Source organism: Desmodus rotundus, chromosome 6, assembly GCF_022682495.2.
Source record: "Desmodus rotundus isolate HL8 chromosome 6, HLdesRot8A.1, whole genome shotgun sequence".
Taxonomy (NCBI): domain Eukaryota; kingdom Metazoa; phylum Chordata; class Mammalia; order Chiroptera; family Phyllostomidae; genus Desmodus; species Desmodus rotundus.
Genome location: NC_071392.1, coordinates 37,220,062 through 37,245,682, shown reverse-complemented (window position 1 = coordinate 37,245,682; position 25,621 = coordinate 37,220,062). Strand labels below are relative to the sequence as shown.

At 35.9% G+C, this 25,621-nt stretch overlaps 1 protein-coding gene across 1 annotated transcript in view; it reads right to left on the bottom strand.

The window, feature by feature from the left end:
• The window catches only part of SEMA3D (semaphorin 3D), a 190,439-nt gene that overhangs the window by 67,843 nt on the left and 96,975 nt on the right, over positions 1 to 25,621 (bottom strand). Inside the window, exons 4-5 of the mRNA XM_024557567.4 lie at positions 9,039 to 9,101; positions 386 to 505 (exon numbers count right to left, since the gene is read on the bottom strand). Of these exons, the coding sequence (XP_024413335.2) occupies positions 386 to 505; positions 9,039 to 9,101 (183 nt within the window). The remainder of the gene's footprint in view (positions 1 to 385; positions 506 to 9,038; positions 9,102 to 25,621) is intronic.

Here is a 25,621-nt window from a genome sequence, read left to right as displayed (position 1 = left end):
CAATTCCATTGCAATGTCTTTTGGCAAATGGATATTTACCAACAGCAACATAGTATACAACTCTAGTTGTAAATGAACCTCAAGAGAAAATAAAGACACATAGAGATCATGGAAAAAAAGCACTCTCAACATTTTAATATTAATTTTTATCATTTTACTAAAAAATTTGATAGAAAAAATTTTCATTTGATAGATAAAGTGTATAACAAAATAGCAACCTGTAAAGTGTTTGGGAACATGAGGTTTTATGTAGTTGAGGTTTTATGCAGTTGATAAACTATTATTATGACTCCAACTTTACATTCAAATCTTCCTGTTTAATGTTTTAGGCATTACATAACAAAATATTACAATGCATTGTTTTCATTCAATTTCATTATATTACCTCCTTGTTGACTCCAAGATCAATATATCCACATATTGGATGAAATGCTCCAGTTCCACACACGTAAATGTGAGTTTTGTTATATGGTTGAAGTACCCGAATGAAATTCGCACATTCTGTCTGTTGGGCATAAAAAAACCATTAGCACATGATTCAACATTCTGAAACATTATTATTCATGCCACCTGTTTTTTAAGTAGATAAATCATCAGAAATAAGGGAAAATGAAAAAGATTTATGAGAAATGCTTAAACACCTATCTTAGTAAAGGAGACAAAACAAATTTTACTAAGTATAATGCACACCCAGGTTTTTGGCCCAAACTTTCAAGAAAAAAATGTTTCATTTTAATTTTTAATTTAATTTTTATTTACATATACAACTAATCATCATATTCCAGGGTATTATTTTGTATGCAGATATCATTATTGCTCTCTAGAGTTACACTTTTAACACATGTGCATAAATTTAAAAATGTTAAATATTTTGGAATTAGTACTACCCATGAATAACGCACATCCTTATTTTTCCCTCAAAAATTTGGGCAAAAAGGTGCATGTTATACATGGCAAAATATGGTACCATAGAAACTATGGCTTAAATGGGTGACTTTGAAGCTTTTCGAAGTTTTAAAGGTTGTGAACTAATCAGAGTGTGAGAATGCACATCTCTGTAGAGGAACCCAGTGGGATCTAGAGAATGAATATACGTAGAGTATTAATGACGCATCCGTGCTTTCTTTCAAGAATTACCCAGAGAACAAAACCCATCATGTTCTGATGTCCACATATTGTCTATACTATACAGATTCTACTGTTTGTAACATCAACTGTCTCGGATGCATCGAACAGAACACTGAACACAGATGTATATCCCTGTATATGTGTTCCGCCCATGCTTCTCGCCTGGATGACCTGCCACTTTGTTTTGATTTATTGTCCGTATTACAGAGCCTGTAAGACTCAGATTAACTCCAAGTTTAATTCAAGAATCTCTTCTGTTTATTCCAAGAATCTCCTCTGGTTTTATTTTTCATGAATGTGTTTTACACCAAGTACAATTTTTTAAGACACTTTTACATTTCTAATTGTTTCATATATGCTTAGGCTTAAAAATATTTCTTTACACCCTCATTATCTTTGTAATAATTATTTTCTATCCCTCAGTTACTTGTAAATAGTGACTGTCAATTTTTCATATCATTTTTGTTATATATTATTTTCAATTTACCTTCTATGAGTGATTTCTTATCATTATAAAATTACTAGAAATAATTTTTTAACCATAGCTTCATGATTCCTACACCCAAAGACCCCTGAGAAAGCACTTGGCTATAGCATACTTTTATTCTACATTGAATTTGCTCAAGAGGTGGGCAGGTACTTACTAAGGAAGTTGGAAACCTATGAAACCACTAAGATCCACTTTTTTAAAAAAGTCCACTTGCTCCCTGTTGTTACTGTTGTTATGCAGGTAGTTAGGAGAAATCTAAACACACAAACACACACACACACACAATGCCAATACCTAACTGGGTTGGTAGGATGCTTCGTAGAATTAAATTTAAAAAGCAGACAACAACTTAATAATAGGATGTTACATGGTTTAAATTAGATACTATAATATTTAATAACTGTTTATCCCTTGCCCTATCTACTAAATATCAATACCTCAGTGGTTCTCGTGATTTTACAAGGAAAAGCTATGTATCTATCCAGCTACCCTGGCAATTTTATGTCTTAAGAATTTGTAGATCCCAATTAATGAAATGTGCACATATTATGTTGCTTCAGACTGTACGGAAGGACAATATTAGCCTCTCAGACATACAAGTAAAGGATGTTTCCTTCTCAGATAAGAGTAATTAGCCTCACAGAAGCAGGACCACTGAATATGGTTACTTAGATTGTACGCTGAGAAAACAATCACATCTAAAGGTGTGCAAATCACACTACAGACATCTTTATTGTCCTGAACATTGTCACGACTTTAGCATATGTTTCCATATATTTCTTATATGTAAACTCCCCAAAAAGGAATACTTTATATTTATTAAGACAATTTTCTGGCAGATAGTCTTGTTTACCAAAATCATGTCAGTTTTGTGCCTTCATGCCAAGGTATCTGAAAATGAGAACCTATTTTCTATTTTCAGAAAGGCACCGTACGTAGGAAACCAGCTTCATGTCCCCTAACCCCATGTTAGGCAATCTCACATAAAAACCTCACCCAGAGAGTGAATGTGCCGGACTAACGGTTTTGAACGAAGGATGGTGCCACGGTAATGTAAGAACTGCTCAGGCACACAGTGTAAAAATGGATGCAATCACCGGCTAAACCGTAATGATGCTCCATTGCCGGGGTTGGAGGTTTTAACGTTCTCTTTTATTTCGCTCATGCACACTGAAGGGACTTTTATCTCTTAGTCTTTCCTTCCCTTAAGAGATGTACACCAGGGTGAGATCTACATAAGGGATATTACGTGGGGAGGGTAAGGGTAGACGTGTACAACTGGAGTGAGGTGGGATTGAGTTACTGGCAAATATTTCATCATTTTTCCAAAAGTTCTTGAAGGATAATTGGTACCAATGGAGTATTTGTCAGGTTGAAAACCCTGACTCCCCAGTGTGATGGTGCTAGGCAATGGGGCGTTGTGGAGGTAATAGTTTAAGAAGAGGTCCTCAGGGCAGGATTCTAATGACGGGATTAAGAAGAGACTGGGGACTTGCTCTCTCACTCTGCCGCAGGAAGACGCCACAGGAAGATGGCCCTCTGCAAGCCAAGAACAGAATTTGCACAGGGAACCAAACCAGCCGGCACCTTGACCTTGGCCTTGTCAGCCTCCTGAACTGTGAGAAATAAGTGTCTGTTGGTTAAGCCACTCCATTGGCATTATTTTGTTATAGTAGTCAAAGGTAAATAAGACATTAGTTTTACCAGATTCTAAACTAAATATTTGTAAAAAGAAATAAAGCAATTTTATTTCCAGCTGACAAATTATGGAGTCAGAGAAATTAAGGACTCCGAGAGACACAGCACTGTTTATAAAGGTAAATAAGGTCCAGGGTAAAGTTCTATACACATAAGATATATAATTTTAGTTACTATGAAGAAAAAGCTCTGAATCACACCTAGAGCATTTCACATCCTTTAACTTGTCTAGGAGTTCTTTAGCCCAGGAAAGTGGCCTATTATGCTAGTTTCTGACTCTGTAAGGTATTACCAAGGACTTAGTGAAGAAATTCCTTCTCTCAGGCTGGGCTGATATGAGCAGAACAATGTGTGGATGGGTCCTAAGTTATCTGACACATATATTTGACAAAAAAAAGTCAGCATTGTTCAAACTTTTCTGTACTGAAGTTGGTAGAGAATGGTTCTCTAAGCCGCCTGGAGGCAATGAAAAGGCATTGGCTTTTGCAGGGAGAGAACCTGAGAAACGGAGATCCTAAAAGATAAGGCCTCAATTCAAAATTGCCTGAAGTGGACATTTCAGCCAAACCACCGAGGCAAAAACTTTATATAATGCTTTCCCCTGTAATTCGTAACTTATTTTTTTTGTCTCAAAGATTCTCTGTTGTTTTCTTTTTATGCACAAAGTTTCCAGTTTTGTTTAAAGAGCAGGAGCAATAATTAACTTGATTTAATTCACTTAGTGACTTGCATGGCTATTAATGGTAGTATAATTCTGTGAGGCATGAAGAAAGATAACATTGAGAAGCAGCTTTTCCAACTTTCTCTGAAAGCTGGCCAATTCGTCAGTTATTGCCTACAATGGCAAGGGTTGCCGCTTGTGACCAAACAATTCAATTCACTGAGTAATACTCCTCTTTGAAAAAGTAGTGAATTTCTCCTTCCTTCCCTTATTCCTCCAGCCTACTCCCCTTCTCACCTACTACCTTCTCCCTCCATCCATTGGAAGAGAGAGAAATGGAGAGAAAGAGAGAAAACAAGTATCAACTTTTTCAAATTCTCTCAAGTGACATTTGTTTCAACATTTTACTTTCACATGCATCCACACTGGTATATATAACTAACCAAATAAAACAAATACAAAACTAAGTTAATAGTTGGAGAAAGACAAATATGTTTTAGTCTATGTATTAACACTTGGAACTTTAGTCTCTCTCTATATACCTGGAAAAATATTAACAAAACAGAAATATGAGTAATTCTCTAGATGTAAATATAGTCTAATTAAATCCAATATATATTTATATATTTCTGACAATTGACTTATAATTTGTTAACTTTAATTTATTTAGGTTATATATGGAAAGACACTCATAATTGAGGAATCTGGTCTGTTTCTATTTTTAGAACACTTTTCAGAATATTGTGACCCTCAGACATCTTTGACCACTCATCTCATGCCTGTCACGGTGCCACATGCTAGGTTTGTCTAGCAGATCTCAGAATCCCATCTGCAGTGATAGCTGTTCAGGTCTTACGGTTCTGAAAATCATTGAACACTTCGGAATAAATACAGGAAAACCCAAATATCACATGCTCCCTTAGAAATGGAGGATTAAACAGTGGAGATTTCTACAGAGCTAAACACAGTGGTCGTACGAGGGCAAAGGTAAACGTTCTAAACAAAAACAAATGGAGAGCTACGCTTACTTAAATATTTAAAAGTCTATATCAAACAGGATAACTTGGAAAGAATATTTTTTACATGAGTGGATCACAAAGTAATAATATACTTTATATTATATGTATTATATGTAGTTATATGTAATTTGCAAATCTTGAAAATCTGTAAATAACCAATAAGGAAAAGGAACACACTAAAATTTAAAAATAAACACATTGTAGGGTATGCCCTTCCAAAAATAAATTATAATTTTACAACTAAATCGAATATTTAGTTTAAATAGTAATAAAAAAAACTGCAAATAAAACAACAAAAATAACTTTTTGTTGGTAAACATTTCATATATTTACTTTATTCATTTATGCTTTAGTATTAAATATTAGCTATGTGGGGAATATACTCTCTCATGAGCATCACTGCTGGTTAGCACATAAGAGGCATATATTTTCTGGAGGGCCATTTTGCAATGTGTACAAAAATTTTTATAGCTTTTGACCAGTAATTCTACTCAATCATCAAAGATGTTCACAGATTCTTATATGAGGTTTTCCATGGAAAGCATCATTTACAAAAACTAAAACTGGATTTATACCAAACTTCTAACAATAGGGGATTGATGAAATAATATATAGAGGAATGCAGTATAGCTATTAAAAGTAGTGTTATAAAAAGAAATTTAATGACATGGGAAAATACGGCAGTCTGAAATGAAAAAAAAGCATGTTAAGGGACTATGTATACAATGATTTCATTCTGAAAAACAGTAAATAGATAAGATAGAAGAATAAACACCAAACTGTCACCAGCCATCTCTGGGTAATGTTCATGGGGGATGAAATATTTACAGATGATTTCTATGTAATTTGCAAACTTTTTACAATGAACACTTTGTTCTACTTTCAGATGTTCTAAAAAAATAAAATGTAACATAGAACTTTAGGAAGAAAGCAAGATCCTTTTAACTCTACGTAATGTCTCTGTTGACAGATTGTGCGCCTCCAGCCTCCACCGTTAAGCTGACCAAGGCCAGGCTGCCTACGCCTTGTGCCTTCTTTTGTCTGGAGTGACCTGTTTACTGCCCCACTCTTTGTAGTCAGGACTAGAGACATTTCTTTAGTGACTTTCTTTTGAAAAATATCCTAAGCAGAAACAAGGTGCTGCCGAAGAGCTTCCTACCATCTCTTTCCTGCCTTGAATTAAACTGGAGACTGTTTCACTCGTGGAATAGTTCTCTTCTGTTTCCTCATCTTCTGCTCCCTCCCCACCCCAATTAGCTAACTTTCATTATGGTAAATAATTCACTATTTTTCAGTTATATAGTACCTCTGTGGAAGGGGACAGTCTTCCCAAACACTTGTTAATCCTAAACACACTCTTGGGAATGAGGTAAAAATTACAGAGAGAAGGGAAATGAGAGGGTAATGCCAAAGGTAGTAAAAGGTGACAATAAAACCCCACCCTTGTCTCAGTTCTGTTGGCGGAAATCTGTGCGATGCTGAACAATGAGGATCTGTATTATGGTGACGGTGCGGAGAGAAATTATTTGAGGGATACAGATTTCAGACCTTCCATGAAGACTGCTGACCTTTATGTATAAGGTTTCAGTGCTGGGTAAGAGGAAAGACTGTGGGAGCAAAAATTCTGGATTCAATCAATTTCTGGCTTCACTATTTTACTATGTGTGATATGTGATACTGGGCAAGTCATTTAATTTTTCTGGCCTCAGTCTTCTCATCTGGAAAATGACAAACAATAATAAAGTCTAGCATATAGTATAGTCATAAGAATTAAGTGAGATTATAAAGCATTAAAAACAACTCCCAGAACATGGTAAGTGCTATAAAAGTGTTAGCTATTCTTAGGAACTCTAAAATATAATATTATTTTAAAGGGGCAAATTAAAAAGGAGACAAAGACTTGTATTATCCCTACATGATTCAACATCAAACTCTACAGATGTCAGGGAAAGGAGAAAAGCTTCTCAATTTTCTAATCCTGGGTTAGCAGTTGGTGTGCTTAAAGGTTAGAGCTTATTACTAGGTCCCCAATACAACGGAACTGGAAGGATAGTTTTCATCTGCTGGGTCCTATGTGCTCCAGGATGCCACCTCCAGAAAAGTTTATCACCCTTTGCTTTAAGTTAATAATAGGAGCAACTGAGTTACTATATAACCAGAATTGGTGAACATGCTGAAATGGGAACACTGTCACAATTAAAACCTCCCCTGACTGTTTGACCTTGAATGTTTATCCCTCACCTACTCCATGGGAAAACTGATGTTAGTTTACTGGAGTAAATTTGAAACACCCTTTTCCTATTTGCCTTCTTATCATACACTCAGTACAGGTGAAAAAGAAAATATTAAGGCATTTGTACTGTTTATGGCATGCTTCTGTTAATCAACAGAGCAATTTTGAAACTTTCATAACCAAATCATCTTTTTTTCCCACCAGTTCAAAAAGTATTGACGCCTTTGTAGACATGGGTACTTGCTCGGAGTTTGGATGTTGTAACAGGGTGAAGAGATTAGAGACATGAGAGAAAGAAAAATATATTCTAGAACAGTTTAATCTCTTGAGTTTCTAGTAAAATAAACATAAAAATTGTTTCCTGTTGCATTTGATGCTACCATTCCCTGATACATTTCTACTAACATAAACGTGTCTGAAAAGGTCACATTTAATGCTAACTGAATACAAAATTAGCCATAATCAAAACTTTCTTTGTTTTGTTTCAATTGATTTGTTTTGCAGTACCGTGACTACGGGTAACTCATTGAGTAATATCTGTATCGCTCATTAGATTGAAAGCTCCATGACGACATATATTCTATCACTTTCAGACACATATTTAGGCTCTTAATAAACATTAGTTTAATAAATGACTAAACAAATGAGTGAACAAATTTCTTGTCTCAGATTCTTAATCTTCTAACCTTCTGCTTAATTCACGAGGCATCGTATGTCATGTTACTTTTATCACATTAATAAAATGAGAATTTTTAAATCCAATTCGGCTTTCATATAACGCACACTATTTGTTGCTACTAAATGTGAAGGCATCACTCTGCTTAATGACCCTGGGCTACTGTGATTAGAAGCAACATTCATTAGAGGATGTTGCAAAAGAAGACTCAATAGTCCCTGTTTTTGTCCGAAGTTAGAACCTCTTATCATCTGGAGTTACATTCAGGAAGTGGTTTATTTGCACAAAAAAAGGCAGCTCTCCCTGTCTCCACAGTGCAGGACGTCAGAGCAGAACACAGAGCATCTGGCCTAAATCAGAGCACTCAGAGGAGGAGAGGAGGAGAGGAGGCCGTCTTGCTGCAGACACAGCAGGCAAAACCCCGTGGGGGAGCGCGTGTGCCAGTTGGGATGATGCTCAGGCCGCCCAAAGATGAGTAGGTTAGTCACACCTACATGCAGCTTTTCTCTGGTCCTTAGGCAGCATAAACTACAAGTTTCTATTAGGACCCACTATGTACTCTTCATAAGGTATTTTATGTAATTATGCTTTAGTAAATTTTAGAGTATAACATTTCTAGTTTTTAGTCCAGAATGTTGTGTCATTCATTTTTAACCAAACCTTCTTAATATCTCTATATGTCAAGGTTTGAAAGAATGCTTCTATATTTTGTAAGTTTAATTTTAAACCAAATTAAATTAAGTATCAATTGTATGTTTGTAATGCTAAAACTGAGGACTTCATGTATATTCACAAAAAGCATGCATGTAAATGAAAAATATACAATCCTAGAAATATAACATTTTCTGGTGGTTTACTTTGAATATTTTAAATGCATATGAGATTTTCTGTGAGAAAAATAATAATATTCAGAGTTAACACTAGAGAAGATTTAGTAATTATACATTTCTGAGAACAATGTTACTCCTTTTACTGAGGTAGAAATATTTGATACCATAATCATTACACAGAATAAGTTAGTGTAGTTTTAAAAATAGCACACTAATGCCATTAATTCAATAAAACCCAATATGAATATTTACTATCATATCAGTACCAATTAAACAAATATATTTTTAGAGTCTCATACTTACATTGGCATCTTTCCCAGCTAATTTACATAATTCCACCCGTTCCTGTGAAGCAGGCCAATAAATCTGCAAAACATTTCAAGGCGTGTTAGAATCGAGTATCTACAACACCCTAAATTCTAATTAGGGAAGTGAGTACGTGAAGTTAAAGAGCGGATAGCAAGCCAAGAACATGTTGCTAGATATGATGTAAGAATTTTGAAATTTAAATAATTTCCAAAGTCATCTTAAAAAAATTTCTGAGAAAAAACTGTACAGAGCCATCCACTTTTATTTGTTCATCTTATCTATTTTTAAATGCATTTAATGGGTGAGTTATGTTGATAAGACCATGAATTCTCATTGTGATGTAAACAGAATTTCAGATTAGCATTTGCTTAAGTAAGAGATTCTATTTTTTACCCCGTTTTTCCGTGTTTACTCAGAGTGGTAGTGCATCCTAACCGCAGGTGATGAGGTGTGTGTGCAGCTCTTTGTCACAAGCGTTATCACTCCAAGGCAAAGGCCAGTGTGGATTTGGTGACAATTTTGGGTGGGCAAAAGAAGGTCTACAGTTGCTCATATAAATATAATAATTAATGAAGAATAAAAGAATAAGCTGTTTTGCATCCTCACAACTGTGAACCTACTTTTGCCCCACTGCCTTTAATACAAATGGAGTTCAGACGCATCTGTCGCTTAGTTAAGCGTATCATATGTACCATCTTATTTAGATCTCACGACGACCCTATGAGACAGCTGTATTTACTCTCTCCACTTTTAAGTCAGAAAACTTATTCACACAGCCATGAATAACATGTCGAGGGCCATGAAACTAGTTCACGACAGAGCCAAAACAGGACCCAAAGTGTCCTGGACTTACAGGGGGAAAGGGGTCTCCACCATTATGTAACAAATATTATTTAGACAAATAATTAAGGACAAGGGCTGCAAACTCCTTAGTTGGTCGCTTTTAATCATATTTTAACAGCTTTGAATTTATCACAAAGGTTTTTTTTTAAGAAACTTTAGAAATTCTGTCAGGAAGTTTTTACAAAATAAGGTTCAAACAGATTACTCCTCTAGCTTACAGAAAGAAATGCTCTTTGTTAAGCTATAGGCAAGAAGAAACAAGAAAAGCAAGCTCTGAGCTGCTTATAAAGTTCCAAGAGCTCCTGACAAACTTTTATGTTTCTCACCGGTGTTACCAGAAAATGTTTTCAGAGGTGAGGAAACAGAAAATACCCTGAGGGAATGCACTGAGACTTGTTAAACCTGGAATTAAATGATTTAGAAGTCACTAAGCTTTATAGGATATTATCTTCATAGTGAAGTTGAAGATTTTGTGTCTGAATGAAGAAGAAGAGAGAATAGTGGTCAACCTCTCTTAATAGCAATGAAATTAGTGAGATTTTTAAATGAGGCAAAGTTGTTCATTTAGAGTGCGCTGTAGCAACCTACGCTCCGAAGGGGTACAAGGCAGGGAGGCTGAGCCAGCAGAAGGTCAGATGACAAGCTAACCTTCATCTGGTCCACAATAAGGACCTAAAGATGTTATTTATTCAGACATGGTTTGCATCACTGCAATTACACATTCACACAATTTCACGCAGTGGTCAGCAGGGAAACATGAATGGATTATAGACAGCACTAAAAAGCAGTAAAATGGATCTTAGCAATTCATTATTACATGAAAAAAATCCTTAAAATTACAAACAGCATGATCCCCTTAGAATAATGTTAAAAACAACTAAAATGCAATAGAAATTATATATATATAATGTGTGTGATGAATATGTACAAAGAAAGTATGAGACTGATGAATATAGGATTCAGAAAAATGACTACCCAAGATTGAAAAAAATGGAAAATTGGTGGTAAGAAACAAGTTATATACCCAATCTTAGCTTTTGCTCTGAATGGCATATTTTCAGGTGTTTTATACACTCTTAAAAACAACTAGGTAATATAAGTTAGTAAGTAAATAAACCAAAATGGTGCATGCATATGCCAATTAATAATAGTCAGTCATCAACCTGAAATTATGAAGTCCCACGTTAATGAATAAATGAATAAGTGAATAGCAAAAATAAAGCAGTGTAGCTGACAGGAAATTTGAAATTTTTTCAAGTTGTTTTTTAATCACTAATAGGAAAAATACAGAACCGAGTGTTCTTTTCCTCTCCTTTAAAAATGGCATCTTGAATCCATGAAATTTTTGCTTCATCTTTGATCTTATGAGCTCAAGGTATCTTCTCATTTTTTTTCTTGCTGATTTGTTTTTAAAAAGTTCCAATAGCGATAAAATATACATAACAAAATTTGCCATCTTATCCACTGTAAGTGTACAGTTTAGTAGTGAGTATATTCACTCTGTGCCGCCAATCTGCAGAATTCTCTCAATGTGCAAAACTGCGACTCTGTACTTACTGATTCTTGAGTATTATGGTGACTTTACAAAAGACAGCTTTGTATCACTGGACGGGAAATAAATTGTACACAGAATGCGTCTCCGAGATCTCACAATTGGTTTAGTCTTTAGCTCATTTTCTCTGGTCTCTAATCTGTATTAGTATGTCCTTGAGTCCTTTAGATATGTTAATTCCTGTTCTTTTTTATTTTATAAAATGGTCAGATTTAATCATATTTCCAAAATAAATTTAGAACAAGTATTTATAGATTTGGTTAAACCTGAATATATTAATTGGCATTAATACTATAGACAAAAGAAAAGTATGAACTCTTTCATATTAAGTAAATGAGACTTAGAGAAAAAAAAGGTCATCAAAGAGTTCGATTTTTTTCGGTCATCCAGTGTATTGGGTGATTGAGTTAACGGAAATTATGAGATAAATGACGTTTCTAAGACTTACTTTGAATACATGTGTGGGGGTTTCAAAGAGGAGGGAATTATTTAAACATTGACAAAATGTGGAGGCAATCTTGTATCATTTGTGAAATCTAAATCAAAGTTCTAAAGTAGCGCACAGTAGTTCCTGATCATTAATCATTTGTTCATGAGGCAGATGATTATGAAGGACCTTCTTTATGCCCAGAAAGATGTGGCGCTGAGGTGGTGAGATCTGAGGAAGGAAGACAGCTCTGCAAACAGATAAGGGAACTTACTTCCACAGGAGATACAGTAAAGAGGGAAGAGAGCAGGGAGGATGGAGCCACTGCGCTCAGGGAGCACCTGGGAAGGCCCAGTGGTAAAGGAAAAGTCTCTATCAGCCCTGGCTTCTGAGCCATTGTTTTAGATTGGTTGCTCTTAATAGTTTCAACACTAATGTAATAGTTTAGTTTAGTATTTTCCACTCCAATTTTGTATTAAGAACATGGCATTAAAGGAGTAACTCTAGATTATTTTTTCTCTTTGCAAAGGAATACAGATATCTAAAAGCTGTCTTAATTTTTTTTACATTTTCAGTTATTGATTATAAGTCACATAATTATAAATTGAATATGCTATCCTATTTAATGAAGCAATAGCACTAAAATTATAAGTTTCAGAGACTTGGGTTTTGAACAGTGGGTAAATATTATGTTAAGATACACAGCACTGGGAATTTGTTGGATTCCAGAAATCAGTTTTAATAAAATCTTTTACTTTTCTGTTTATAAAGCAGACTTCTAAGATGTTATCTCATTTTTCATCATTTACCTTCAATCCCATCGAGTCTAGCACCTGTTAAAAATATAAATTATCCCTGGAACATTATTATTATTGCACAGGAATCCTGAGGCAGCATCACAAACATAATTTTATTTCTTAAGGTAACATTCAAGCCTTAAAAATAAAGATTAGTATGGATTGTATACTGGATTCTTTTGACACAATGTTGTCAAGAATCTAGAAATCACAAATAAAATTACCTTCATAACAACTTCCTAGGAGATATCTGTCTCCCAGACTCTAAACATTTACTTAGAAAGGAAAACCACTGTAGTTGTGCCAATATTTACAATATATGATTCTAATTATGATTTCTGGTGAGATTTTCTTATTTGCCACCTGGTCATTAGAATAAAGGACTTTAAAAAATCCTTTTGATTCCCTGTTGATAAAGAATTTAAAGAAACAGCATTTTCTTAATTCAGTTTAAAAACAGAAGAAAGCTAATAAACCACACTGATATGTATGTAGGATTTGCAGAAATATGTTCAAGTGACATTCTTGTTTCAATAATCTTTTGAAGTGATTATGTGACATGTATCTCTATCTATATAAAGCATTCCACCAGCTTTGTATTTTTCTAGTCAAATTGTGTGTGTGTGTGTGTTAGTCTGTGTAGGTGGTTACAGAGCCATAAGGAGATAGAGACAGTGATACAGACAGAAATAGAGACAGTGATAGTGACAGAAAGAAATAGAGACAGAGATGCTCATAGGTACATAGAGGAAGAGAGAGAGATGTTAACTCTACTTGGGTATAAAATGACATATTTTATATATACTCTCAAGTTTCAGCATAGTTAATATAAAATCCCAAGAAGTACCTAATATCCTGGGATTATTTCACTAGCCCAGTCAGTACACTTCGAGATTACCTCATTCTCAGACAGAAACCACACCTCACACTTAAAAATACAGTGTTCACAATATCTATAAGAATGTGTCTTGAACATTAGTAATGCAAACAGTTTTGATGCAGTGGTTATCAATATTCTCAATGTCTTCTGAACTCATTAGTATTAAAATTACCTACACATATTCTTGCACTTTTAGTTCTTTGTAAAAGCAGTTCATGCCATTTCAGAAGTTTCATCAAGCAAGACTAAACAAAGACACACACCCCTTTCCAAAAGTCGATGCAAGCTTTGCACAGTGGTAGTATCTAAAAGTTCACGCAGCTGTACCACTCTATTAGAAAGTTACTCACAAATGTTTTTTTTTCACTTATTAAAGAAAGGCATGCTGGAAGAGAGATGCTACTCACACAATTGCCATGTTTTAACTGTCCTGAAATATTCCCACACAAAGTAGTTCTTAACTAATGGCGATGTACCAGATACGGGTTTTAAGGCTCTCATTTGGGTGAGGAGTAGTCCCTGGGACATCGGAGCTTAGATATCAAAAATCTCAAATATGTAGAAAGCTTACTGCTGCTCTCTCCGCCCACACGCAGAGCAGACATCACAAATCAAACAGATCTCTGTGTGTCCAGATTTGCCAACAATCTCTCTCAATATAATCACCCAGGGTGTAACCACTCACTTTACCACACTCAATAACCAAGGGGCTGCAAATTGGTTTAAGTTTTAGTGGATTTAAAAAATTGGTTTAAAACTTTAGTGGATCCATAAATCTTATGGATCAAGTTCATAACAGAAAATTACTGTGGGAAACACTAGGAAATAAATTTATAAGATTTCTCCATTTGGAAGTGATAATTATTGGGGTAATGTTTCAAAACAAGTATGTTTGTTAAGTCAGTCTCTGTATTCTATAACATGCTGACTTAACCATGTTAGTATGTTTATTTTGTTTTCATAATATTTTACAATTGACATGAATTATTTTTTAAAAATTAATTTTGCATTTACCCTCAGAAAATTGAAATAGGAACCCCAGAAAATATATATGTAGTGTTCTCTTCAGCAGCCCAAATACTAAAGATTAGCATTGCCCTGAATAAAAATAATACACAAATTCATGAAGCATTCCATAATTTTTGAAAAAGAATAAGAGTAAAAATATATATGCGTATTTTTCTTTTAGAGTTATAGAATATAGATTTACCAGTATGAGATTATTCGAATAAAATGAAAAGTGATTTCACTTTACAAATGATCATTTGATAAAGTTATATTTTAAACACATTTTTACAAATAGATATTTAATATTAATTTTCTGATGAAAATATACTGGAGGGGCTGCATATTTCAACCTTTGATCTAGTTATCTTATCTTAATTTTATTTGCTTGTATTTATCCAAAATCTAAAATCATTTCTTTTGTTTGTTGAAGCATTCTACTTCACTTTGAATAAATTTAGGCAAGAGGAATTCACCAGTAAAATACTGTAATGTTCCTAAATATTATTATTTCATTCATAATTTTTATAATCCATTAACAGTTATCATTTGATAAGGTGAAAATGTCAGGCAATTTATTTTTAATTATTTAATTTTAGGCAAGTTACAGAAACATTCAAATAGTGATAAAGCCTTATAACAACATCCTAAGGAAATTCTAATTATATCTGGTCTTTGTTTCATTTTTGGAAAAGCAATTTGACTCAAGTCTGCAAGTGCAAGGTCAGTCAAATGCCCTTTGGCCTAATTCAAAGATGCCAAAACAACTGAATAAGAATACAAAAGAGGAAGTTACAATTTGTTCATAAAGCCTAATTAAACCCCCAAAAAGTTCAGAGTCATAAAAATGCAAGTGACCATCTCTATCAAAGAACAGGATTCAGGTTTTTGAATGGTTGCAAAGAAGTTGGAAAAATGTTGTTCTAAATGTCTTACAGTACAAGCATTTAAACAACCAATGATTACTCTGGGTTCCAAGGACAGAGACAGGGTTAGAAGAGATCTGAGCTTAGAGAATGACTATTGAAAAATAAGGACAGGGGCACCAAAGGAAAAGCTTGCGTAATTGAAACTGGCTGGGGTAGAAAGTTTTACAGATGAGAAATTTAAATTCTCCAGTTTGGGGTCTGGCCTGCCCATGTAGCTTCCTTCATAAAGTCTTGGGTGAGAGTAGCCTCTTACTTTCCTTTTTTAGGACTCAGCTCCAAATTTCTTTTACATTTAGTTTTCTTCCACCAACCATCATGGAATTCTAATACATTTGCATTTATCATATCCATCTGCCACTTTATTTTTTGCACGTAAATTCAGTTTGGGATCTCTCCTAGACAGAAAGATCAGTGAAATGCAATGGAATTTAAAGACGTGAGTTCAAGTCCCCACTGTACTGCTCGTTAGCAGCTAATGTGGTGCTTGCAAATATTATCTCGGTGTTACGCTCAGAATGAGTTTGGAATACATCTGACCTCTTCTGGACAATCCTTCCTATGAATGTCCACGTTAACATCGCTTCCCCAGAAAGGCTTTCTTTGAAGACCAATCTAAAGTAATTTTCCAAGAATATTGCATTTTTTAAATAACACTTAACCCTAAGCAATATTTTCTTATTTGTTTGCTCTTCTCCAACGATCTTCTCCCCTCCTTCCAATTTAGAGGCACCATGAGAACAGAGGCCTAAATGGTTCTATATTCTCACTACATTCCTGGCATGTAATAGAATGACAGGAACATAGGGGATCCTGTCATTGCAAGAAAGTTAAAGAAATTAACATATAAATGAAAAGAAACTTTAAGGAATCTACAAATGCATAGATAATTTTGAATATTGTAAGGAATTACTCTTGTGGCAAGATTGCAAAATACTGTAAGGAATACAGGTGACAGTCACCATTACCTTGTTAAAGGAGTACAGCACTCACTGAAGTTTAGTGGCCAATGCTCCTGAGTGACAAGGGACATTGCTGCTTCTCCTACCATCCTTAAGACCTGCCACAGTAGCACAAGCAATAGTAAGCATTCGATAATTACTGCAAAGTGCTCTGCACAGTTTCCCTTAAAACGGAGACAGGGTTCTTGTCAGAGTCCTGGCAGACGCACAAGCAGCCTGACAACATCCCGGCGGTCTGTTACAGTGACCAGATGGGACCTGCACATCGGCGCCCGAGCTGGGGAGCCAGCACATCCATGAACGAGGCGATTGTTTCACCGCCGTGACTGCCAGACAGCATGTGCTCCGTAGGCAGTGGGGACAGATTAATCACCATGAAACTAAGCAGGGTGCCTTATACCCAAAGTTAATTTATTGGGATGTCCACATGGTTTCCAAGTGTTTATATTTTCTAATTTCAAGTATTAGTTAAGAATAAAAAGGGTGGCAATGTTCTTTTATCAATAACTTGATTTTAAATAAGAAGGTATTTTTTCTGAATCTTTCCCTCTGATTAATAGACTCACAGGGTAAAGCATTAGATGAGAATGTCTTATTCAGCCATGAAGTGAGTTAATGAACTTGAGTCAGAAGGTCATTCTGATTTAAAAAAGCATTTCTGCTTATACTCAGTATACACCCAGCAAGTACAGGATCCTCATGTATGAAAATCCTCTTGTTTCAGACTTCCTCAAGGAAGGGAAAATAACAAAGTCACTTTCATGCTACACAAAGATGGGTATTTAAATACTCACTGAAAGTTATTATATTTAAAATTATAAACTCATTTAGCTTAGTTATTTTCCTAATAAAAATACCTTAAAATAGAGCAGAGTTTGATGAATTTCAAGCAAATTTTTATAATTGCTTTCTTTTTTAAAAATATATTTTATTGATTATGCTATTGCAGTTGTCCCATCCCCCCCCCTTTATTCTCCTCTGACCTTCAAACCCCATCCGACCCCATTTCCCCCCCTTTAGTTCATGTCCATGGGTTATATATATAAGTTCTTTGGCTTCTATTATTTCCTGTGCTATTCTTAACCTCCTCCTGTCTACTTTCTACCTACCATTTATGCTACTTATTCTCTGTACCTTTTCCCCCTCTCTCCTCCCCCACTCCCCCACTGATAACCCTCCATGTGATCTCCATTTCTGTGATTCTGCTCCTGTTCTAGTTGTGTACTAAGTTTGTTTTTGTTTTTATTTTTGTTTTAGGTGTGGTTGTTAATAGCTATGAGTTTGTTGTCCTTTTACTGTTCATATTTTTTATCTTCTTTTTGTTAGATAATTCCCTTTAACATATCATATAATAAGGGCTTGGTGGTGATGAACTCCTTTACCTTGACCTTATCTGGGAAGCACTTTATCTGCCCTTCCATTCTAAGTGATAGCTTTGCTCCATAGAGTTATCTTGGATGTATGTCCTTGCCTTTCATGACTTTGAATACTTCCTTCCAGTCCCTTCTTGCCTGTAAAGTTTCTTTTGAGAAATCAGCTGACAGTCTTACGGGAACTCCTTTGTAGGTAACTGTCTCCTTTTCTCTTGCTGCTTTTAAGATTCTCTCTTTATCTTTAATCTTGGCTAATGTAATTATGATGTGCCTTGGTGTGTTTCTCCTTGGGTCCAACTTCTCTGGGTCTCTCTGAGCTTCCTGGACTTCCTGGAAGTCTATTTCCTTTGCCAGATTGGGGAAATTCTCCTTCATTATTTGTTCAAATAAGTTTTCAATTTCTTACTCTTCCTCTTCTCCTTCTGGCACCCCTATGATTTGGATATTGGAACATTTAAAGATGTCCTGGAAGTTCCTAAGCCTCTCCTCATTTCTTTGAATTCTTGTTTCTTCATTCTGTTCTTGTTGAATGTTTATTTCTTCCTTCTGGTCCACACTGTTGATTTGAGTCCCAGTTTCCTTCCTGTCACTGTTGGTTCCCTGTACATCTTCCTTTGTTTCTCTTAGCATAGCCTTCATTTTTTCATCTAATTTGCAACCATCCTCAACCATTTTTGTGAGCTTCCTGATTACCAGTGTTTTGAACTGTGCACTGATAGGTTGGCTATCTCTTTGTTGCTTAGTTGTATTTTTTCTGGAGCTTTGAGCTGTTCTTTTATTTGGGGCTTTTTTTTTTTTTTTTTTTTTTTGGTCGTGGTGCGCCTGCTACATAGTAAGGGGGAGAGCCTTCCACCAGGGTGGGACAACACTGTCTCTGCATTGTGACACTGTATGTGGGGGAGGGGTCGAGAGGGTACAGTGCTGCTTGCTCTGCTCTCTGCCAGTTTTAAGTCACTCCAAAGTGGGCCTTTCTGGTGCTGATTCCCAGGTGGGTGGGCTTGTGTATATTCTAGCCCCCTGTGGGTCTCCAACAAACTCTCCTGTGAGGCTGGGAGTTTCTCCCACTGCCACTTCAACTCCCACAGGTGTTTTCACTCAGAGGCTTTGAGGCTTTATTTCCCTGGGCTTCTGGTCTGTCTGGATCCCCAGTTGTTTCTCCCAGTTTATCTGCGCGAATGTCGGACTGCCCGCTCCGCCAGCTACTACCTCGCTGGGTCTGCCAGCTATAGCCTTGCCTGCCCTGGTCCTCCGGCTACTGCCTTGCTGTGATTCCTCTCTGCACAGCTGCCCATCTCCGCCTCTCCTACCGGTCTGGATGAATGTTTCTTCTTTATCTCCTTGGTTGTTGGGCTTCCTTACAGTTTGATTTTCTGTCAGTTCTGGTTGGTTTTTGTTTTTAAATTTGTTGTTGTCCTTTTGGTTGTGCAAGGAGGCACAGTGTGTCTACCTACACCTCCATCTTGGTCGGAAGTCCTATAATTGCTTTCTTAGTTTTCATGTTCAATAAGAAGAAAAATTTTACAGTAATTACATTATGATTGCTAGGTGGAAGAAAAAACTATCACATTTGTAAACATAGAATTACTTTTTAAATAGTCTGCTTAAAAAAAATAGTCAATTTTCTTAAAGTGTCCAAATTCTAGCGGAAGCATTTTACCTTTAAATTTATCCAATGTTTCCTTTTAAATAATTCTGATTAATTTTTGGTTAAATAACCAACAGAGTAAAGTTCTCAAGGAAATGTGAGGACCTACATTTTAGCCAGGCGACATGAAATTGTCTCAGGTTAGTCCATAAAAACATGGAGTTAAGTAGCCCATACAATGTACATGTTGCTTTGGTATGTGGTTTTTCATTTTAAAACCTGTGGGAAAACCTGTTCCCCCAAAACATGCATTTATTATTTTTTACATTAAAAACAAATGTAAATTACTTTACACAGAAAACAAATTTAAGTATTACACTGCTTTTGCCTTCAACACTGTAAGTTTAGCTAAAAGATTTTTGTTGGGTAGAACTAAGTTAAAAATATTCACTTTTGCTTAGTTAACATAACAATTCTTTGAACATTTTATGTGCAATATTTAATTTTCACACATATTGCTTTTAAGAGAAAACCTTTTAATCAACTAAAAAGGAATGAAGATGACTAAGTATTGTCCAAAAAATGACAGTAAGGTACTTGAAGATAAACTCTGAAGATTATTTAACAATGGATCAATACATGTCCTACACTTTTTATCCAGATGCTTGGTTATAGCTTAGCTTTGCTGAAACCCAGCAGAAATACTATTGAAAAGCATGGGAAACATGATATAAAACTGCAAATGTTTTGATCGAGGCTATTAATATCCATAAGGTAAACAACATTAATGAGAATATTAAAATTCTCCATTTGGTTACTCCTATGATTCCAGGGTATACACTCAAGAATGATACATAGTGAGCTCACTCATTACATTTAGAGGTAAGGCAAGTGTTCTTTCGAGTGCTCATTTTATGGCTTAGATAGTATAGCGAGATATTAAAAGAGAAGTTTTAGCTGAGAAAAATGAGATGAAAGCCCAAGATGCACAAATTGTCAAAGTAGGTGGCCCAAAATCATTAAGATGTTTTCACCCATGTTCACACTATAATATAGTTGGAAACTTGAGAAAAATATTTCATCTCAGACAGATGTATCATATGTCCTACATCCCACAGAGTGAGAAGTAGGTGACAGGGAAGGGGTTTGGTGAGTCCTTAAGAAGCACTTGCTGTTGAACACGTACTTTATCGGACATTGTGGACTAATGTTTAAAGCATGAGAGACTGAGAAGCTGCAATGAAAACAAAGAATAGGCTCAATGGCCATATTGGTATCAGCCTGAACTTCCAGTGGGTGTCCAGGAAAATGTATGTGATGGCTTCCTATAGAACAGATGGGAGCTCTGTTCACTCAATACTTGGATGGCATGAGATCACCTAGGTCCTGTTCAAGAGAATTGACAAAAGACTTCAGAAGTTAACACATGGACAAATGGCAATCTGTTGCAGGATAAAGAATGAAAACATGCCAGTCACCCTAATCCAGAGAAGGGCAAGGACAAGAACTCCAGTAAGTAGAAATTCCAAAACCTCACAAAGGTGCCTATGAAAGAAGTCCCCCTTCAACATCTGACAAGGCCAGAAAGTTGAGAGGTCCCTGGGACAATGACAGTAGAGTAGACACTTTTCTGAACTCCTCTCTTCTTCCTTCGTCCTGATTTGACTCTAGAGGGGTCATACACGGTGGTGGTTAACAAGCTTGAGGAAGAGGAGGGGCATTAAGTAGAAGAAGTGTCTGAACATTTCCCTTCACTGGAGCCCTCCCTCACAGGGCATCCCCAAGCATGGAAAGGTAGAGGGAAAGGAAGCTCGATTTTAAATGAGGTTGGAAGTTTTATTACATCAGACTGGACTTTTTAGTTGCTAGATAATTACTAAACAGTGTACTACCAAATGGTGACTTCAAAAGTCATGGGCCTGCTGAAGTTATTGAACAGGTCCAGGACAAGAACTGAAAAGGCCTCTGGGAGGTAAAAGAAAGTTGTTTATTATTACTCCCCATGAGTTGACATGCCAGTTGCTATTAGATTAGTAAGCAAAATAAGTAAAATTTGCAGTCTCCAAGTAAGTTTATTTCTCAATGGCCTACTCATCTGCCTCTATACCCCACTTGGCAAAAAAATAAGAGAAAGAGAAGAAAAAGGAAAGAAAACCAAGAACAAATGTTTGAATAAAATAGATACAAAAGCAGTGCTTAGTTTAATAAATCATTCTCTTTCTGACCTGTTTGCTTACATCCTGGTTTAGAGACTCATTCCATCCACGCATGGCTTGAACTGGTTCCAAAATGAGTAACATTTTCAGATGGAAGGATCCCAACAATTCATTAACTCAGAAGCTCAACTAAATAACTTAACCAAACAAGAGAATACTGGACATTTTTTTTTTTTCTGTCAGTGATGACTCCATTAAAAAAAAAAAGAGGTAGAGACTTTCAGCTATATATATTACTCCTGAAGTTTACAAAGAGAGGGACCTGGATTTTATATGAATGATTGCTAGGACTACTCAAGGCTGGCTGAAGTGGAGAATGTTCACTTGTAGTCACAGTGACAGATGGCATGTAGTTTAAAATCATTTGTTTAGAAATCATAGGTCCTTAAACCACATTGTACAAATGTCAAACATTTTCATTATTACAAAGTCTGCCCTGAACAGGTTTCTCATGCATCACTTATTAATGAGTGATAAATGGATGTCCATCTACATTTGAACCTTTTTTAAGGACTATTAAAATGATTTTTTATATATATTCCCTCTGGCCCTACAGATGCAATAGGATATTAAAGGCGACGGCAGGGAAATCTAGTTTCTTTAACATAAGCCAGCGATTTTCAACTGGCGTGCTGCAAGAGGCACATTGGTGTGCCTCGAGAATTTTTAAAACATGCAATGACTAGTCAAGGGCATTGACCTCTTTTCCATTAGATTCTCAAATTTAAAAAAAAAAAAACACAAAACAATACAACATAATAGCCATTCACTATAAATCACTCAAAATTATACCTATTTTTGTCAGATCAGCAAAAACTATACTATATATTTTGGGTGTGCTACAGAATTTTAGTAATTAGTTTATGTGTGCCATGAGACAAAAAAGATTAACCATTTTCTCACTTAATCTATGAGAAATATACACACAGAGGGGAGAAATGAATCTCTTGTACTCCATTTCTCAAATATGTTTTTTTCCCATCCTAACTGAATAAGAAAACAATACACCTCAAGTTCCAACTCCAAATGCAATTCATTTTTAATTAACTAGTTAACTAGGACAACTAATTTTGAAGCAGTTTAAGTCTCATGTGCAACACATGATTTTTCAACCCCTGGTCCCTGACTTCCTACAATATGTGACTGACCTCATTATTTTGGATATTTAAATATTTTTTGACTTGTTTTCTAACTCATTTAACTGTGTTATGCCTTATCTCCTAACTAGAGCATGAGCAATGACAAAATCTGAGTTTTATATTCTATTATAATGTTCTTAGTGCCAACAATAGATACTCAAGTGGTTTTTTAATGAAAAAAATGAAAAAAAACCCCGACTAAAGTAGAACAAAAGAAAACAAGTTATTGAAAGTTCAGTCACTAAATAAATATTCTAAGTTTTAATTCTACTAATGCATATATTCGATTCCAACTTCAGAGACTGACAAATCCAAATCAATCAAAGCAATATTATTTTAGACTTCTGGCCAAGATGGAGGTATAAGGGACACACTTTGCCTCCTCCCACAACCAAAAGAAGGACAATAACAAATTTAAAGAGAAAAAATAACCAGAACTCCCAAAAAATAGAACTGTATGGAAGTCTGACAACCAAGGAATTAAAGAAGAAACATTCATCCAGACTGGTAGGAATGGCGGAGACGGGCAGCCAGAGTGGAGAGAAGACAAGGCAATGCAGCTGCTAGAAGACTGAGGCGAGAAAGGCAGAGGCTGGTGGACCAGGCAAAGCAGTGGCTAGCAGAGCAGGAAGTCCCCTGTTTGCATGCAGATAAATTGGAAGGAACAACTAGAGAACAAGAAAGACCACGCAACCCAGGGTTCCAGCACAGGGAAATAAAGTCTCAAAACCTCTGGTTGTAAAAACCAGTGGGGGTTTCAGTGGCAGGAGAAACTCCCAGCTTCACAGAAGAGTTCATTGGAGAGACCCACAGGGTCCTAGAATGTACACAACCCACCTACCTGGGAATCAGCACCAGAAGGGCCCAATTTGCTTGTGGGTAGCAGGGGAAGTGACTAAAAGTCAGCTGAGATCCGAGCAAGCAGCATTGTTCCATCTCTGCCCCCTCTCCCACATAAAGCACCACAAAGCAGCGATGTGGGTTGCCCTGGTGAATACTTAAGGCTCTGCTCCTTACTATGTAACAGGCATGCTGAGCCAAAAATATGGCACAAATGAAGAACAGATCAAAACTCCAAAAACAGAACTAAGCAATGAAGAGATAGCCAACCTATCAGATGCAGAGTTCAAAATACTGATAGTCAGGATGCTCACAGAAATGGTTGAGTATGGTTGCAAAATTAAGGAAAAAGTGAAGGCTATGCAAAGTGAAATAAAGCAAAATATACAGGGAACCAACAGTGAAGGGAAGGAAACTGGGGCTCGAATCAACAATTTGGAGAACAAGGAAGAAATAAACATTCAACAAGAACAGAATGAAGAAACAAGAATTCAAAAAAATGAGGAGAGGTTCAGGAACCTCTGCGACAACTTTAAACGTTTCAACATCCAAATCATAGGGGTACAAGAAGGAGAAGAGGAAGAATAAGAAATTTAAAACTTATTTGAACAAACAATGAAGGAGAATTTCCCCAATCTGGCAAAGGAAATAGAATTCCAGGAAATCCAGGAAGCTCAGAGAGACCCAGAGAAGTTGAACCCAAGGAAGCACACACCAAAGCACATCATAATTACATTACCCAAGATTAAAGATAACAAGAGAATCTTAAAAGCAGCAAAAGAAAAGGAAAGAGTTACATGTAAATGAGTTCCCATAAGACTATCAGCTCCTTTCTCAAAAGAAACCTTGCAGGTGAGAAGGGGCTGTAAAGTATTCAAAATCATGAAAGGCAAGGACCTACATCCAAGATGACTCTATCCAGCAAAACAATTATTTAGAATAGAAAGGCAAATAAAATGCTTCCCAGATAAGGCCAAGTTAAAGGAGTTCATCATCACCAAGCCCTTATATTAAATGTTAAAGGAACTTATCTACGAAAAAGAAGATGATCAAAAATATGAAGAGTAAAATGACAACAAACACAGCTATCAACAACCAAACCTAAAAAAACAAAAACAAAAACAAACTAAGCAAACAACTACAACAGAAACAAATTCACAGATATGGAGATTACACGGAGGGTATCAGTAGGGAGTGAGAGGAGGAAGAATGGGGGAAAAGGTACAGGGAATAAGAAGCATAAATGGTAGGTACAAAATAGACAGGAGGAACTTAAGAATAGTATAGGGAATGAGAAGTCAAAGAACTTATATGTATGACCCATAGACATGAACTAAGGGGGGGGGATGCTACTGGGATGGGGGTACAGAGTGGAGGGGAATAAAGGGGAGAAAATAATGGGACAAATGTAATAGCACATCAATAAAATATACTTTAAAAAAGTAGCATTATTTTAAACATAATTCTGCTGGGAAATATAGTCAATACTGCTTAACCCATATTTACTTATGTAAATTTTTTAAAATATGCCCCTGGCTGGTATGGCTCAGTGGATTGAGTGCCGGCCTATGAACCAAAGGGTTGCTGGTTCGATTCCCAGTCTGGGCACATGCCTGGGTTGCAGGCCAAGTTCCCCAGTGCAATGCATGTGAGAGACAACCATACACTGAAATTTCTCTTCCTCTCTTTCTCCCTCCCTTCCCCTCTGTCTAAAAGTAAATAAATAAAATCTTTTTAAAAACTTTAAAAAATATGTTCTCTTATATATTTAATATTTAGTGTAAAATGCTAAATACTGTTACCAGAATAATGATGATGTCTTTAACATTTTGAGTCAAATTGTAATCTACTCCCTCCCAGCAATGTCACTCCCAACAACAGTTATATGAAGGGAGAAAATGTACAGGAAACAGCAAAGTTTAAGAGATCTGCAGCAGACTAGATTTTGTAAAGTTCAGATTGCACAAAAATAACCAAGTACTGTTATCAAGGCAAATAAACTCTTACATAAGCAAGAGAAGTATTCGTAAAG